The sequence below is a fragment of the Mesoplodon densirostris genome, chromosome 1, assembly GCF_025265405.1.
Source record: "Mesoplodon densirostris isolate mMesDen1 chromosome 1, mMesDen1 primary haplotype, whole genome shotgun sequence".
NCBI lineage: Eukaryota > Metazoa > Chordata > Mammalia > Artiodactyla > Ziphiidae > Mesoplodon > Mesoplodon densirostris.
Window position 1 is genome coordinate 12,108,971 of NC_082661.1, and position 18,130 is coordinate 12,127,100.

Genomic DNA, 18,130 nt, shown 5'->3' on the forward strand with positions numbered 1-18,130 from the left:
CCGTGTGTTTGAGAACTGCCATGAACTATACGCATCCATGCTCACAGCTCTACAGGCAATTGCTAGCAATAATTAGGACAACTTAACAACATCAGAAAGCACGTTAGGGCTTCCCTGGTGGCGCAGTGGTTGAGAGTCCGCATGCCGATGCAGGGGACACGGGTTCGTGCCCTGGTCCGGGAAGATCCCACATGCCGCGGAGCGGCTAGGCCCGTGAGCCATGGCCGGTGAGCCTGCGCGTCCGGAGCCTGTGCTCCGCAACGGGAGAGGCCACAGCAGTGAGAGGCCCGCGTACCGCAAAAAAAAAAAAAAAAAAAAAAAGTTTAAAAGAAAGCACGTTAGTTACCAGGACACCACTCCAACTCACCTGGGGTCACAGTCAATGAGGGCCCAGCCCCCATGGAACTTTTCATTATCAGGCAGCAGTAACTTCATGTAACTTTGTAAGAGTTGACTAATTAGTTCCTGGTGGCTTCTCTGATTTTCCTTATGCAAAGCTTCATGCTCTTTCTCCTTGGTAAATATGGAATAAAGATCTTCTGTCACTGGAATGCCTTGCATCAAATCTAGAGTAGAAAGTGTTAATATCTATCATCTTCTTAGTTTACTAATGCATTTTTAAAAAGCAAAAGAGAATATAAGACCTAAAATAATAAGACTCATTAAAAAACATAGGCATAAATCTTTGTGACCCTGGACTAGGCATGGTTTTTTTAGATATGAAACTAAAATCACAAGCCACAAAAGAAAAAACATAGTCAAACTGGACACCATCAAAATTAAAAACTTTTGTGTCTCAAAGGACAATGTCATGAAAATTAAAAGGCAACACACAGAATAGGAGCGAATATTTAAAAATCATCTATCTGATCAGGGACCTGTATCCAAGACTATATAAAGAATTCCAACAACTCAATAATAAAAAGACAAATAAGCCAGTTTTAAAATGGGCAAAGGAACTGAAGAGACAAGCTAACTTCTTCCTGGTACAGCACGCAGCTCAAGGCTTAACAAAATCATCGTACTACCATTCCCTGTGCTTGTTTGGGACTGTAAGACTGGAGGAGGCTTCTGGGAGAGATCTGCCAACCACTGACCCTTTACAGGGAAGCAGTAAGCCCAGACTGCTACTGGCCCCTCTCTCTTAAACTTGAAAAGATCCAGCTTCAGGGTTAGGATGAAGCTGATGCGACTGATCGTCAAAATGAGAGAGGAACAGAACATGCCTCCTCAAAAACATAACTGAGGCGCTAAATCAAGCAACAGAAAGAAAGGTATCTTATTTTTCCTGAATAAGCTGCTAAAATCCAATTTTCCTATCAGCATGCACCCTATGTGTGGCAAATTAACCAAACTTAATTACACCAGACTTCTCAAATTCCTAAATTGCCTATGCATAGGCCCTACTATTTCATGTATAATAAATAATCAGGTTAAAAAAATAGGATTTAAAAAATATTCTTAGAGACCATATGACAAGCTGTTACATTTGATTCTAATCCAGAATACTGTACATTTACTTTAATCCTAAAAGGTGATACTTTCATGAAAATTAAAGTTAAAATATGCCAAGGCATGAATTCCACTGGGCAATCTACCCTCCATTTCTTTTCTTAAATAGTGATAGGAATTGGTTAGAATAATCTCTAAATCTGATACCCTAATACCCTGTTAAATCATGCTTATAAGAAAGGATGCTATATTTGTCCATAGCAAGAACACATGATAAACATTATACGAAGAAAGAAAATCATCTCGTTTTTCTCTCTCAGCCTTGAGTAATGGAAAAACAAATAGAATATGGAGTTCTTAGTTGATGAGGTTTTAGGGCACCTTATTCCATACTCCAGGAGCCTCAACTCAACCCTGCCTTCTGTTACATGAATAACAAATTGACAAATACGTATGGAAATGAGCAGTTTCTTTTGCTGCTCCAGCCTAAAAAATTTGTCAAATTCTAATCTTGTAGGGACTTCCCTGGTGGTCCAGTGGTTAAGAATCCGCCTTCCAGGGACTTCCCTGGTGGCGCAGTGGATAAGACTACATATTTCCAATGCAGGGGGCCTGGGTTCGATCCCTGTCAGGGAACTAGATCCCATATGCATGCCACAACTAAGAGTTCGCATTCCACAACTAAGGAGTCTGCATGCTGCAACTAAGGAGCCAGCGAGCCGCAACTAAGGAGCCCATCTGCTGCAACTAAGGAGCCTGCAAGCCACAACTAAGGAGCCCACCTGCCACAACTAAGACCCAGTGCAACCAAAACAAACAAACAAATAAATATTTTAAAAAAAAAAGAATCCGCCTCCCAGTGCAGGGGATGTGGGTTCAATCACTGGTGGGGGAACTAAGATCCCACATGCCATGGGGCAACTAAGCCTGCACGCCACAACTACTTAGCCCGCACACTGCAACTAGAGAGAAGCCTGTGTGCCGCAACTAGAGAAGCCCGTGCACCGCAACGAAAGATCCTGCATGCCGCAACGAAGGTCCCACATGCTGCAACTAAGACCCAATGCAGCCAAATAAATAAATAAAATATTTTTTAAAAATTCTAATCTTGTAAAAATTTGATTTGTTGGATAAGATGTTCAACACAGAGACACAAATATATTATACAACATATGAACTATGTTAATGAAGTTGGTTACTGTAAAAGGTTAGGCACAGAAAGAAGAACAAATTTGAGAGAGGAGAAAGGCATTTATGTTCCTTACCTATAACGGCTTGCCTATAAGCATCCTTAAATCGATTCAGGTAATACCTATTTGCCGAGTTAACACCATCTTTCATAACTCCTGCTAACTTTCTTTCTCCTGTCCTTGTAAAGTCACCCTGTCAAGGAAAAAGTCACTTTAACAATTTATTCAAGAACAAAAATGTTCCTGAAGTCAATATGGGCTTTTGATTCAAGACTGGAATTCTATACGGCTTTATAATTTCCAAATAATGTAATTAAAATATCTACTAGTATTTGACGCAGATCCAAGCATGTCAAACAATTAAACATGCTATTGGTGGCATAAAGTCTCCACAGTTAGATTGTGCCTTAAGGTAAAGCCATTCTTGGCAATCTGTAGAATATCTAAAATTTACAGATCAAAACTTATTATATAATAAACAAAACAACAAAAAGATTTTTAAACCTCCAACTGGTATGCTATTCAAAACACATAAATTTCTGATGTGGGAAAATGTAGACAGTTCCCTAGAGCTTATTATAATGGAATTTAACCTGCATGTGTGGTTGTGTGTACATATAGAGAGAGCAGAGGTTTCCATACCTTGCTGCACATTACAATCCCTGTAGAATGATCCAATGAAGATTTAATTGTTTTGTTTCTCTTGGTTTTCACAACAAAGGTGTCAGAGCAAGTCCCTAGAGAGGTAGTGACTTAAACTTAAGGCAAGGAAAGCATAGTCTCTTTCTCCCCCATCCCAACCCCACTATTTCTATCCAAGGCAATCTTGGAAACAAGCCTGGTCCTAAAATTGACAATTTAGGAAGAACACGTTGCCAATTAGGTCATTCACAGGAAATATTAATTTAGCAACATGAATCTATTATAGAAGAGAGAGGCATGAATGCTGCATCCAAAGAATTTAATATCAAAGGAAAAAAGTGTTCCTCTTTTTTTTCCAGCTTTGTATAATTGACAAGAACCATTGTATAAGTTTAAGGTGTACAATGTGATGATTGGATATATGTGTGTATATATATATATATAGTACTGTTAACTATAGTCACCATGCTGTACGTTAGATCCCCAGAACTTATAACTGAAAGTTTGTACTCTTTGACCAATATCTCCCCATTTTCCCCATCCTCTGGTAAGCACCAATCTACTCAATGTTTCTGTGAGTTTGACTTTTTAAAATTCCATGTATAAGTGAGATCATGCAGTATTTGTCTTTCTCTGTTTGCCTTATTTCACTTAACATAATGTCCTCAAGGTTCATCCATGTTGCTGCAAATATCAGGATTTTCTTCTTTTTTATGGCTGAATATTCCATTATATATATACACACACATTTTATATACACACACACATTTTCTTTAGCCATTCATCCACCGTCAGATACTTAGGTTGTTTCCAGGTCTTGACTATTATGAATAGTGCTACAATGAACACAGGAGTTACAGGTATTTCTGTGACATACTGATTTCATTTTCTTTGGATATATACTCATAAAATAAGATTGCTGGATCATATGGTAACTCCATTTTTAATTTTTTGAGGAACTTCCTTACCATTTTCCATAGTGGCTATGCCAATTTACATTCGCACCAACAATGTACAAGGGTTACCTTTTCTCCCTTGTTATCTCCTGTCTTTTAGATAACACCCATTCCAACAGGTAGGAGGTGATAGCTCACTGTGGTTTTGATTTGCATTTCCCTGATGATTACTGATGTTGAGCACGTTTTTATGTAACTGTTGGCCAACTGTATATCTTCTTTGGAAAAATGGCTGTTAAGGTCCTTTGCCTATTGTAAAATCAGATTATTTGTTTTTTGCTATTGAGTTGCATTACTTCGTTACATATTTTGGATATTAACCCTTTCTCAGACATATGGTTTGCAAATATTTTCTCCCATTCCATGGGTTGTCTTTTCATTTTGTTGATTATTTTACTATGCAAAAGCTTCTTTTTTTTGGATGTAATCCCACTTGTTTATTTTTACTTTTCTTCTTGTGCTTTTGATGTCATGTCCAAAAAATCATTGCTAAGATCAATGTCATGGAACTTTCCCTATGTTTTCTTGTAGGAGTAAACTAAAGTTTCAGGTTTTACAGTCTTTAATCCATTTCGAGTTAATTTTTGTGAATGGTGTAAGATAGGGGTCCAGTTTAATTATTTTGCATATGAATATCCAGTTTCCCAACAGCATTAGTGAAGAGACTATCATTTCCCCATTGAGCATTCTTGGCTCCCTTGTCAAATTATTAGTTGACTGATAGCGTGAGTTTTTTTCTGGGCTCTCGGTTCTATTCCATTAGTCTATGTGCCTGTTTTTCTGCCAGTACTATGTTTTGATTACTACAGCTTTGTGATATAGTTTGAAATCAGGAAGTGGGATATCTCCAGTTTTGTTCTTTCTCAGGATTGCTTTGGCTATTAGGGGTCTCTTGTGGTTCCACATGAATTTTAGGATTTTTTTTTTTTGTAGAAAATGCCAATTTTCTATCAAAATGGAATTTTGATAGAGATTATATTGAATCTGGAGATGGCTTTGGGTAATTTTTTTTTTTTTTTTTTTTTTTTTGCGGTACGAGGGCCTCTCACTGTTGTGGCCTCTCCCGTTGCAGAGCACAGGCTCTGGACGCGCAGGCTCAGCAGCCATGGCTCACGGGCCTAGCCGCTCCGCAGCATGTGGGATCTTCCTGGACTGGAGCATGAACCCATGTCCCCTGCATCGGCAGGCGGACTCTCAACCACTGCGCCACCAGGGAAGCCCTGGATAATATTTTAATGTTAATTTTTCCAAGCCATGAACCTAGGCTATCTTCCATTTATTTGTGCCTTCAATTTCTTTCATCAACATCTTACAGTTTTTAGTGTACAGATCTTTCACCTTCTTGATTAAATTTATTCCTTACTATTTTATTGTTTTTGATGCTACTGTAAATGGGATTGTTTTCTTTTTTAGATAATCTCAATTAGTGTATAGAAACGACAGATTTTGGTAGGTTGATTTTGTATCCTGCAACTTTACTGAATTCATTTATTAGTTCTAATAGTTTTCTGGTGGAGTCTTTAGGATTTTCTATATAAGGTTGACCCTTTAACAATGTGGAGGTTAATCTTTGTATAACTTATAGTCGGTTTTCTGTATCCACATTTCCTCCACATCCAGGGATTCAACCAACCAGACTGTGTAGTATTGTAGTATTTACAATTGAAATATATCCACATATAAAGTGGACCCGTGTAATTCAAACCCATGTTGTTCCAAGTCAACTGCATAAGAACACACCACCTGCAAATCACGACAATGTTACTTCTTCCCTACCAATTTGGATGCTTTTTCTTTCTTTCTCTTGCCTGATTGCTCTGGCTAGGACTTCCAGCACTATGATGAATAGGAGTGGTGAAAGTGAGCACCTTTGTCTTGTTCCTGATCTGAGAGGAAAGCTTTCAGTTTTCACCACTGGGTGCAAGGATGTTGAATTTTGTCAAATGCTTTTTTTTTGCATCTATTGAGATGATCCTATAATTTTTATCTTTCATTCTATTGATGTGGTGTAACACATTTATTGATTTTCAAATTCTGAACCAGGGGTAAGTCCCTCTTCCTCATGGAATATGACCCCTTTAATGAGCTGCTGTATTTGGTTTGTTAGTATTTTGTTGAGAATTTTCGTATCTATAATAATCAGGGACATGGGCTCAGAGTTTTCTTGTTGTGTCTTTGTCTAGTTTATGTATCAGGGCCTCATAGAAACAGTTTGGAAGTGTTCCCTCTTCTATTTTTTGAGAAGAGTTTGAAAAGGACTGGTATTAATTCTTCTTTAAATGTTTGTAGAATTCACCAGTGAAACCACCTAGTCCTGGGCTTTTCTTAGTTGGGAGCTTTTTGATTACTGATTCAATCTCCTTACTCATTGGCCTATTCAGATTTTCTGTTTCTTCATGATTCAGTCTGGTAGGTTGTATGTTTCTAGGAATTAATCCATTTCCTCTAAATCGTTCAATTTGTTGGCATACGCCTGTTCATAGTAGTCTCATAATCCTATATATTTCTGTGGTATCAGTTGTAATATCTCTTTCATTTATAATTTTGAGTTCTTTTTTCCTTGGTTAGCCTAAGAGTTTGTCAATTTTGTTTATCTCTTCAAAACAGCCAATTCTTAACTTTATTGATCTTTTCTATTGTTTTTCTATTTCACTTATTTCTGTTCTAATCTTTATTACTTCCTTCCTCTTGCCAACTTTAGGCTTAGTTTCTTCTTTTTCTAGTTCCTTGAGGTTTAATTGTTAGGTTGACATCTTCCTTTTTTCTTAATATAGGCATTTATAGCTATAAAGTTTCCTCTTAGAACTGCTTTCACTGTATCCCATAAATTTTGGTATGTTGTGTTTCCAGTTTAATTTGTTTCAAGATATTTTTTGATTTCCCTTTTGATTTCTTCTTTGATCCATCTGTTGTTCAAGAGTATGTTAATTGCCACATATTTGTGAATTTTCCAATTTTCCTCCTGTTACTGATTTCTAGTTTCATATCACTGTGCTCAGAAAAGATACCTGATATAATTTCTATCTTCTTGAAGTTGCTGAGACTTGTTTTGTGGCCTAACATAATCTATCCTGGAGAATGTTTCATTTGTGCTTCTGAAAAATGTGTATTCTACTGTTGGTGGATGGAGTGTTCTGTATATGTCTGTTAGGTCCATAGGCTCTATAGTGTTGTTCAAATTCGTTGTTTCTTTATTGATTTTCTGCCTGGATAATCTATCCATTGTTGAGAGTGGGCTGTTAAAGTCCCCTACTATTATTGTAATGCTGTTCATTTCTCATTTTAGTTTTATTAGTATTTGCATTATATATTTAGGTGCTCTGACGTTGAGTGCATAAGTAGTACTTCTCTTTAAACAATAACTTGCACAAGGATTTCTAAAGTTCAGTTTCCTTAATTAACAAAAAGCTTTTTGACATTCATCACCCAACTAAAAGATGGATAATCTGATGCTTGTTGAGCTCTTGATGGTATAATTTGTTGTAATAAATATCCTGGGGTGAACTATTACCTTGAAGGAAAATTAACATAAACCTAATTTAAGCTAATTCAACCACTTCCTATTGCCCACAGAGGGAGTATTTAGTGACCAGTGACTACAGTTTAGATTTACATTAAATTCTGTGAAGATCAGCTTGGTGGGATCTGCAAAAGACTTTATGTATAACAATCACAAAAGATAATAAAACTTTTCTTCAACATTTACTATGTGTCAGGGAATGGTCTAAGCTCTAACATGTTATTAACTCATATAATCCCATGCCAAATTTTTGAAGTGGGCCTAGTATTATTCCTGTTTTACAAATGAAGAGACAGACACAGAGAAGTTATGTGACTTGCCCATAGTCACAGAGCTAGTAAGAGGCAGAGCTGGGATTCAAGTTCAGAGGAGGCAAATTATACCAGGGACCCAAATCCCACCAACAGAGACATGTTTTATTTTGTCTGTATAAAGTTTTAACCGTTATACATAAAATTCCAACTTTCCAAACTCCCTTGAAAACTGGGAGATCTAGCAACACTGGGCCTCCATCCCCATTAGGAAGTAGCAGAACAGCACCTTCCTAAGACAACATATGCTCTTCCTCAGGTCCACACAGCCCATCTCTCCCTTTAATCTAATGGGTCACATTACCTGGCATCTGTAGAATTTGAATGTGTGACCCCTGCCTTACCCAAACATTCCAGAAAGGAGTCAACTACATACACCTACCACCTGAAACCCATGTACTTTTCTCTCCAAAACCAAGTTGGTTTTAAACTATACCCTGTGTCCCACATAATGACCCACAGATGCTGGCTGCAGGTACTTACCTTCAGGGCAGCTGTCCCAGCATACTGTCTGCTAATGGAGTCACCGTTGTTGGCCCACATTATCTGATAAATTCGATTGCATTTCACCGGTAGTGGCTGCTCTGGGGGCATCACACCTAATTTTTTCAGCTAAAATTAATACATTGGTAGATTAACTGCATATAAGCCAGAACACTATAGCATAAAATGTATACTGCAGAGAAAGGAAGCATATGCATGTACAATTTAGGACCCTTAAATATAAAAAAATGATGTTTTCAGACTTTTTCAAAGTTAAGCACCACTTGAAAGATAGCTTTATGAATTGCTACATCTGAATAAATAGAATAAAAAAATTATACTGTTTTGCTGTAATTTTTAATGTGTAGACTCATACTATTATATTTTGTCTTTCTTTTAAATTTGGCTATGAAGTGAAACTAACCATCAAAAAATCATATAGAAACAATAATAATATTAATAGTAGCAGAGCAGTAAGTGCCCAATAAATGTTAAGTCTGGTGCCACATTCTAAGAGCTTTTTTTTTTTTATAAATTTATTTTATTTTTGGCTGCATTAGGTCTTCGTTGCTGAGCGTGGGCTTTCTCTATTTGTGGTGAGCAGGGGCTACTCTTCATTGTGGTGCGCGGGCTTCTCACTGCAGTGGCTTCTCTTGTTGCAGAGCACAAGCTCTAGGCATGTGGGCTTCAGTAGTTGTGGCACGTGGGCTCTAGAGCGCAGGCTCAATAGTTGTGGCACACGGGCTTAGTTGCTCTGTGGCATGTGGGATCTTCCCGGACCAGGGCTCAAACCCGTGTCTCCTGCAGTGGCAGGTGGATTCTTAACCACGGCGCCACCAGGGAAGTCCAAGCTTTTAAAAATAAATTATCTCATTTACTCCTCATAACCATACTATGCAATCAATACTCTTATTACCCCCATTTATAGATGAGGAGATAGAAGTTTGGAGAGGTTGAATTCTTTGCATGGGGTCAACACCTTGTATATGCTAGGGCCAGGGCTTGATCTCCAAAGCCTGGCTGCTTCAGTGTGACAGTAGAAGGCATCCCCAAAGGATAGTCACAAGGTTCTATCAGGAGAAAAAAACATGCTAGGAATGTCAACCTTGGGAATTCATTACCCAGGTGTTACAGGGCTGAAAGATCTAAAAGGGGACACTGAGATAAGAGATATAATGACTCCAGGAAACAGCAGGGTTGGGGCACAAAGGGAAGAGGCTGGTTCTGTGGTGCCAAAGGAACCAAAGCCACAGAGAGGGTGCTGATGATGGGAATACATAACATGGGTGAAGGGACTTGTCCCCTTGTCCTCCTCCAGCCTCATGGTCTTCCTTTAATGCCCTCTATTGGCAGAGCCTGACATGGAACCAGCTGTTTGAGCAGAAAGGTGGTGTGCAGACCCCATGCCCCAATACAGAAGCGAGTGTTTGGAGCTGAGAGAAAAAGGTAAATGACTACACAGTGCCACCCAGTACAATTTTAAATGCTGGGCCTCACATTTTTGAAATGAGTACTTAAGAAAACGCCACTTGATTCAACTGATTTCTAGGAAAGGCTGTACTTTCCAGGTTTTAAAGCAACAAGGATGTTTGCATGCTGTAAATGTTCTATGGAACAAAGATTTTAGTTACTGGTTTACATGTGAAAAAAAATTAAAAATGAATATTTACAATCCAGGGGACTCCAAATTACCTGCTGTTCCATGACCACTCGTGCAATGGCAGCTTGGACCACATTGGTGCGATCCAGGCAGTCCATGCAATTAACTCGAAAAATCCCTTCTTGTTTACATATTACTCCAGCTTGATCAACCCTTTTCAAAAACAGTATGGAATTACTTTACAATATGAAATACCTTAAAGTTTTCAAAACCCACAATTCTTCAAAGTGTAATAATAACAACAGCAACATTGGTTATCAATTTGCTTAGAATATTATTATGTGGCAGGCATTACTGAGACCTTTGTAGACATTATTGTTAATTTACACAATAACTCAACAAGGAAGATACTATCCCCATTTTGGGGAAAAAAAACAACAGGTACACAAAGGGTGACTTGCCTGAGTCACACAACTACTAGGCAGAGCTGACACAACCCCTAGTCATGCTTTTCTACACATTTAAAACCAGAAGGCACTTTAAAACACCTTCCTGTTCCTCCTTTTTGACTTCAAGTAGAAATGCATGTAAATTAGCTTGAACAAACTAATTCATTCTATCACCCAGTGAGAAGTCATGCAGCATGCCTCACTCATCTAACTTCTCTAGCCACCTGTGGCCTTAAAAACTAATCAAATGTTCTCTCCTGTCCTTTAAGCCAACTTCTTCTTCCTACATCTCCCCTGAAGAATCAACTTCCTTCTCTGATAATTTTTAAATGTCTCAAAACTGGGACCAAATACCTCTAAACCTTCCTTCCCATGTTAGGGACCAAGAAGAAATGTAGATCATGGAGCGTTAGAAGGAATTAAAGAATAGTCACAGAGCACTTCACTCCATTTTGCTGACCACCTGACACCTTTTCCCTGTCCAAAGCTAACAATGCCTAATGACTCACACTCTTTTGAAAAGGAGAATAGGAATTGGGAAGCAAAGCAAGAAAAACAAAAATCCTTTCTCAGCCTGCTATTATTTTAACACTTAGTGATACTAGACAAATACATATGATTTCACAGACCAAGAGTCTGTCAAACTGATTTCTTACGAAATACCTACCAACACCACTTCATGTCAAGAATAATGTCATAAATGGCATCTGTTAGTGTTTGAACATTCTCAAACTTCATTCCTCGGCTAAAATACATGCCAAAAGGAAAAAAAAAACTTTAATAATTTTTTTAAGCTGAAGATATGATATCTAAGGTTACTTGGAAAAATGAAAGAACATTATTACTATAAATATGACAATAACACTACTTTAAATAAGCAATTATATAAATATTTATAACTAATCTTTATTATTAAAGAAAATATGCTTAAGAATACACTGAAACATATCACAGCCATCAGAAGCTTCTTTCCCCACCAAAATTTTCAATACCTAGGTCAATGAACCCACATTAGAGTCAGGATTATGACAGAAGAAACTTGCTTTCAGAATACACACAAGTTAAAATTACCACCAAAATGATTGTTGTTTTTCCAGAGCAAACTCCAGTGGAGTTATCCCAAGGGAGAGCAGTATTACTAACAGTATAAAGATGAGCCAGCAGGATGAGTTTTAAGTAAGGGAACACTATTATCCTGCCAGGCTCAAACTCAAGCAGAAAGGGAAAGTTCCAGAAATTCTTTAACTGAAGGATAAAAGGAAAAAAGGAACTCTAAGTCCCCAGGTCATTTCGGAACAAAAAGACTGTAAATATTTCAGGAAGAATTAACTTAAATTTTTAGGCAAAATAAAACCCATATGAAAATGAAACTAAGTAAACAAATGATAGTCCTTTCCTTTCTAACAATGAGGAGAACAAGATTTTCTTCCCAATAAAGAGAAGAGAAACTAAGGTCCCTGTGGCAGTGTCTACCACAAACACTGGAACTGATCAAACCTCACCTCAGGAAGCCATCTTACCAGTGCTCATGGAAGTCAAATGAAACGTAAGTGAGGTGTGAGCTGTTAAAGAGCAGCACTTGTTTCAGGTAAGCGTCGCCAATTATTTTCTCTCTTCCTGCCTGGTCTACCAAGTTAATAATAACCTGTGAGAGTAAAGAAAAGGAAAAAATTTAGCTTAATCAGACTTGAGACTCATGATTTTTACTGAATTTATTTAGAATTATGTTTTAGAAATAATTTATAGCCAGGCTCAGAAATTAATCTACTCAAGCATCAATTTTTTTCCCTATAAAATAAGATTTTCATTTGTTACATTTAGGTTTATGAGAATTTACATCAATGGTATGAATAGCTTTTTTACACATTATACATTTGCAATAACCTCTTAGAATATATAATGAAAACAAATTCCTTTATAATAGCAGGTATTTTAGATCTCTAGAATAATTTTTAAAGAAATATACAAGACCTACATACTGGACACTATGAAACTTTGCTGAAACATGTAAAAGAAAACCTGAATAAATGGAGAGACACACCATGGTGCCAGATGGCAAGATTCAATATTGTAAAGATGTCAAGTCTCCCTAGGTTAACCTATATACTCAACAATCCCAATCAAAATTCAATCAGGATCTTTTTATGGACTTGGAAAGTTAATTCTAAAGTTTATCTTGAAGAGTGAATAATACAGGAAAATATTTGAATAATAATAAAGGACTTGTCCCATTGGAGAGCAAAACATACTTTAAATGTATAGTGATTAAAACTGTGGTACGAGTGCAGAAAAATGAATGACTCAGCAGAACACGACAGATGGCCTAGAGACAGACATATGTACATTGAGGAATCTAAGCTATGGTTACATCACTCTGAGAGAAATATGGACTATACTATATGTGGACTACGTATGGACTATACTATAGTGGTATCCTACAAATGGTATTGGGATAACTGTCTGTTTACATGGGGGGGGACTCAAGTTAGCCCTCTACACTTCATTATAGACAAAATAGATTCTAGATGCATTAATGATCTAAATATTTTTTCTTCAAGTTATAAAAAAGCTAGACGAAATGTTGGGATGATTTTTTCCTAATTGAAGGATGGCACTGACCTTCTAAGCATAACAAAAACCAGAGAGCGTAAAGAAAAGATGGACAGATGTGACAACATAAAAATATAAAACCTCTGTGTACTAAATGACAGTATAAGCAAAGGTTAAAAAAAAAAAAGGACTACCTAGGGGAATATACCTGCAACATAAAAACCATTAATATATAAAGAGTGCTATAAATTCAGTAAGGAAAAAAATGGGTAAAGGATACAGAGGATATTCACAAGAGAAGATAAACAAATAGCCGATAAACATGAGACTACAACTTTAAAGAAATCTAAATTTTAAAACAGGAAACCAGTTTTCACCTACAGACAGGCAAAAGCTGAACACTAAATGTAGACAGCATTAGTGAGTATAGGGGTAATGGGCACTGGCTCCCATTGATACTGAGAGTGTACACTGGTGTGATCTTTTTGGAAGCAACTGAGTGGTAGGTATCAACCTAAAAGAAATGTAATGTTTGATCCAGCCATTTCACCTCTAGAACTTTATAAAGCACACAAGTGTTCCAAAATATATAAAGGATGTTTTCTGGAGAATTTTAGAATAGCAAAAACTATATCCTAAAGGTCCACCAATGGAGAAATGGTTAAATAATAGCCATGAGCTATTAAGTGAAAACAGTTGCACAATAGTGTACATCCCATAGCTTATAGCCCTCTTTTGACTTAAATTTTGAATGGGTATATATGCATGTGTCAAGATGTTTTTTGCTGCAAATGACAAATTACTGACTCAAATCTCAGAACGGAAATCTGTTCTAAACCTCCGAAGTCGAGGCTGCACGGTTCTAGAACTGCCTCATTCAATGGTGACCAAAACCAGATCTATCTTTTTGTTCCGTCACACTCGGCATATTAGTCAATCCTCAGGCTAATGACCTAGGCTTGACACAGCTGCAGCAGTACCAATCAAATCGAGACACAACCACCACAGGGGGACTGACTGTGGGTTCCTGTGTCTCTTTTTATTAGAGTAGGAAATCTTGCCCAGAGCCTCCCAGCAGACTTCCCTTCACATCAGACCTCATTGGCCAAAGTGCCAAGAACATACACCAAATACAGGCAAGAGCAACAGTAGTGACACCAAGACTGAGTCAGACCGACTGTAGGCCACCTCCCAGAGAGCAGTTGCCCAGCAGATGAGGGTGGATAAAAGAACACTCTTGGGGTACTGTTAGAAAGGAACAAGTGTCTGCTCAACACATACGCCTATAAAGTTGATGTGCATGATGTGTACAAACAGGTTGTGAAAGTCAACAGGGAGCAGGAATGAGGGTGGAGAGGAGGTTATTTCTTCTACTTCCTTTACATACCTCACTATTCAATTTTTACAGTGGTTATGTGTTACATTTAAATTATGGTTTATTCTCTTCAATGCTACTTATAATTACACATATTGTGAATACATGAAATTTATTTACATTGTAAAAAATTCAAACGTGGATAAAGGTCACACCCTTCCTGACCACAACCTAAGTCCACAGCCTTCCCTGAAGGTAACTCCCACTACAAGTTTGACGTGTACCCTTTCAGGCCATCTAAGTGCGTTCCTATATAAATGTGTATGCCATATGTAGGTGAGAATACACATATATATGAAAGAGAATTACATATGACACAGTTTTGTTTTGTGGGAGTTTTTAAATGGTAACGTGCCATATGCTGTTACGCAGTTTTTCTCACTCCACTATATAAGATCTTTTCACATTAGTACACACAGATGTACCTCATCTTTTTTTTTTTTTTTTAAGAAAATGTTGGGGGTAGGAGTTTTTATTAATTAATTTATTTATTTTTGCTGTGTTGGGTCTTCGTTTCTGTGCGAGGGCTTTCTCTAGTTCTGGCAAGCAGGGGCCACTCTTCATCGCGGTGCGCGGGCCTCTCACTATCGCGGCCTCTCTTGTTGCGGAGCACAGGCTCCAGACGTGCATGCTCAGTAGTTGTGGCTCACGGGCCTAGTTGCTCCACGGCATGTGGGATCCTCCCAGACCAGGGCTTGAACCCGTGTCCCCTGCATTAGCAGGCAGATTCTCAACCACTGCGCCACCAGGGAAGACCCCTCATCATTTTTAAGCATTTGTATTCAGTACTTTAGATATGCTGTACTTTATTTATCCACTGACCTCCTGATGAACAATTAGGGTTTTTTTATGCTGCAATAAAGAACGCTTATACATGCCTCCTTGATTGAACACGTTTCTCTCAGGGAGATTTAAAGTTTTCTGTCTTGTATTAGAGTTCCAGTTGCTCCACATCTTTCACAAAACTTGTACTTTCCGCCATTTTTAGTCATTCTGGTTTTGTGAATGGTGGTTTTAGATTGCATTTCCCTGATGATTAATGACGTGGAACACCTTTTCATGTTTATCGGCCTTTGGACATCCTTTTTCATGAAGAATCTGCTCAAGTCTTTTGTCCAATTTTCTTTTGGGCTGTACACCTTTTTTATGGATTTATAGGAGTTTTTAATGTACTCTAGATAAAAGTCCTTTGTCTTATATATGTCTTCTCCTGCTTTGTGAATTGCCTTTCCATTCTCTTAATGGTGCCTTTTAATAATCAGAAGTTCTTTTATTTTAGTGAAGTCAAATTTATCAATTTTTTCATTATGGTTGGTGCTTAAGTCCTATTTAATTTTAATAAATAATATTTATAACATATAGTAGTATTTTAATATTCAAAATATTTGATCATTCAATAAAGTTTCAGTAAATAAAGTTTTAGTAAAAATTAAACATTTAGTGAAGTCATTTTTTTTTCATTATGGTTCGTGCTTTTAAAGCCCTGTTTAAGACCCAAGGTCAAAAGATGCTCTATATTTTCCTTTAAAAGGCTTATTGTTTAACCTTTCACATTTAGATCCACATCCATCTGGAACTGATTTCTATATATGGTATGTAAGATATCAATAGACAAGTTACTGGATTAACAGTATAAGCATATTTTACTTTATTTATTTATTTTTTTGTGGTACGCGGGCCTCTCACTGTTGCAGCCTCTCCCGTTGCAGAGCACAGGCTCTGGACGCGCAGGCTCAGCGGCCATGGCTCACGGGCCCAGCCGCTCCACGGCACGTGGGATCTTCCCGGACCGGGGCACGAACCCGTGTCCCCTGCATCGGCAGGCGGACTCTCAACCACCGCGCCACCAGGGAAGCCCAAGCATATTTTATTTTGATTGATAATACCATTCAAAATGGCTATAGCGACTTATGCTCCTCCCAGCAATGTGTGAGCATTCTCATTTCCCCAGTTACCTGCCTTTATCTCTTACTACAAAATGTATATATTTTTTTCAATATGAGGGTTTGCTTTTTATTTCCCTGCTGGGACTTTCTTTGAGATTGCACAAAATTTATATATTAACAACTGAAATCTATTCAATATTGAGTCTTTCCTTCCAGGAACACGGTATTTTCTCTCCGTTTATTCAAGTCTTCTTTTACGTTCTTCAGTAATCCTCCCCTCCCAATACCCTTGCCCCCATATACATGCTATCTTTTTTGTATGTTCAGTAGATTTCAGGTTATTTCTTCCTATTTTTGTTACTGTTAGAAAAATGCATCCCATGGCATTACACCTTCAGACTGGTCATTGCTAATGGATAAGAGAGTTACTGATTAGTCTATATTAATCTGTATGAAATCTGGTCATCTTATTGAACTTGTATTTCACCTAAGAGTTCTCAAATGATTTTGGTTTATATGTTCACATACCTACATATGAGTGTATGAATAAATAAGAACGGTGGGCCGAGAAAAAAAGATATTGAAGGATACATACCAAATTGTTATCTCAAAGAGATGGACCTATAGGTGGTACTGAGAGATGCCTTTCCTATCCTACTCCAGATACTTCTCAGATTGTAGCAACTGACAGTAGATTAATCTCATCTAAAAACAGTCTAAAGTAGCTGACTCAATGATAATTCTTAAAGAATATTAAGAACACTCTTAGCTATGTGTTCTTTAACTTCACAAGAAATGCCATTTTGCTTAATTATGAATCATATATTATTTTCATGAAATTTAAAGAAACAGATGCATAACCATTTCTAAAAATATGAAGGAACACTTATTACTACAGATCAAATCCCACCTGTTTTTTGTAAATTTTCAGTTGTTCTTCAAAATGGGCACAGAAATAGGCGACAGTGTCCTTTTCACCTACAAAGAAGTGATACAAAATATTTTTTTCCTTCCCATGTGTAACACAGAAATTAGTGCCTATTCCACCTTTACATTTACTTTTACATAATTTATTGACAGCCCAAATGTAACTAAGATTGTCTAAAACCAATATTTTAAAATGAAATGCTAAGCAGAAGATCTCTGATTTTTCCCCCAATTAGACTAAACTGAAATACTGAAGGTGGCAACTATGAAATGACATTTATTATTTATATAACCAGCCAACTTGTCAGAAAAGGTTTCACGTAGTTTATAATAAATTAATAAAAACCCCTTTAAAACAAGGATGTTAAAAACAAGTTTTACTGAATTCTCACAAATATAAATTGTTTTGAGAGAAAAATATTCTGAAAACAATTTTTAAAATCAGCCTCTTCCAGTAATCTAATTAGATTGATATGACTTAGCTATTCCAGTGCTAAAGTTAAAATACTGGAAGAAATTAAGTCCTTAATATTTAAAACAACAACAAACGTTTCACAGCAAAACATGTGAGTAAAGGCATCCTATCTATTCCCTGTAGATGCTGTCTTATTTAAGATATTTCCTGCTTCTATAAATATGGCCATATTTACACTTTTCCAAAATTAAGCATATAATAAAGTATTCTTTAAAGAAACAACAAATTAAAATCTGTGAATTAAGGTCTGTTTTGCTCTATTTTGGAATCTTTTTATTGTTAATTACTTAAATTATCAACAACCATTATTACTT

At 37.1% G+C, this 18,130-nt stretch overlaps 1 protein-coding gene across 1 annotated transcript in view; it reads right to left on the minus strand.

The window, feature by feature from the left end:
• The window catches only part of INPP5F (inositol polyphosphate-5-phosphatase F), a 96,967-nt gene that overhangs the window by 12,248 nt on the left and 66,589 nt on the right, over nucleotides 1-18,130 (minus strand). Inside the window, exons 9-15 of the mRNA XM_060098833.1 lie at nucleotides 17,325-17,392; nucleotides 12,124-12,248; nucleotides 11,271-11,348; nucleotides 10,247-10,367; nucleotides 8,555-8,683; nucleotides 2,718-2,835; nucleotides 368-566 (exon numbers count right to left, since the gene is read on the minus strand). Of these exons, the coding sequence (XP_059954816.1) occupies nucleotides 368-566; nucleotides 2,718-2,835; nucleotides 8,555-8,683; nucleotides 10,247-10,367; nucleotides 11,271-11,348; nucleotides 12,124-12,248; nucleotides 17,325-17,392 (838 nt within the window). The remainder of the gene's footprint in view (nucleotides 1-367; nucleotides 567-2,717; nucleotides 2,836-8,554; nucleotides 8,684-10,246; nucleotides 10,368-11,270; nucleotides 11,349-12,123; nucleotides 12,249-17,324; nucleotides 17,393-18,130) is intronic.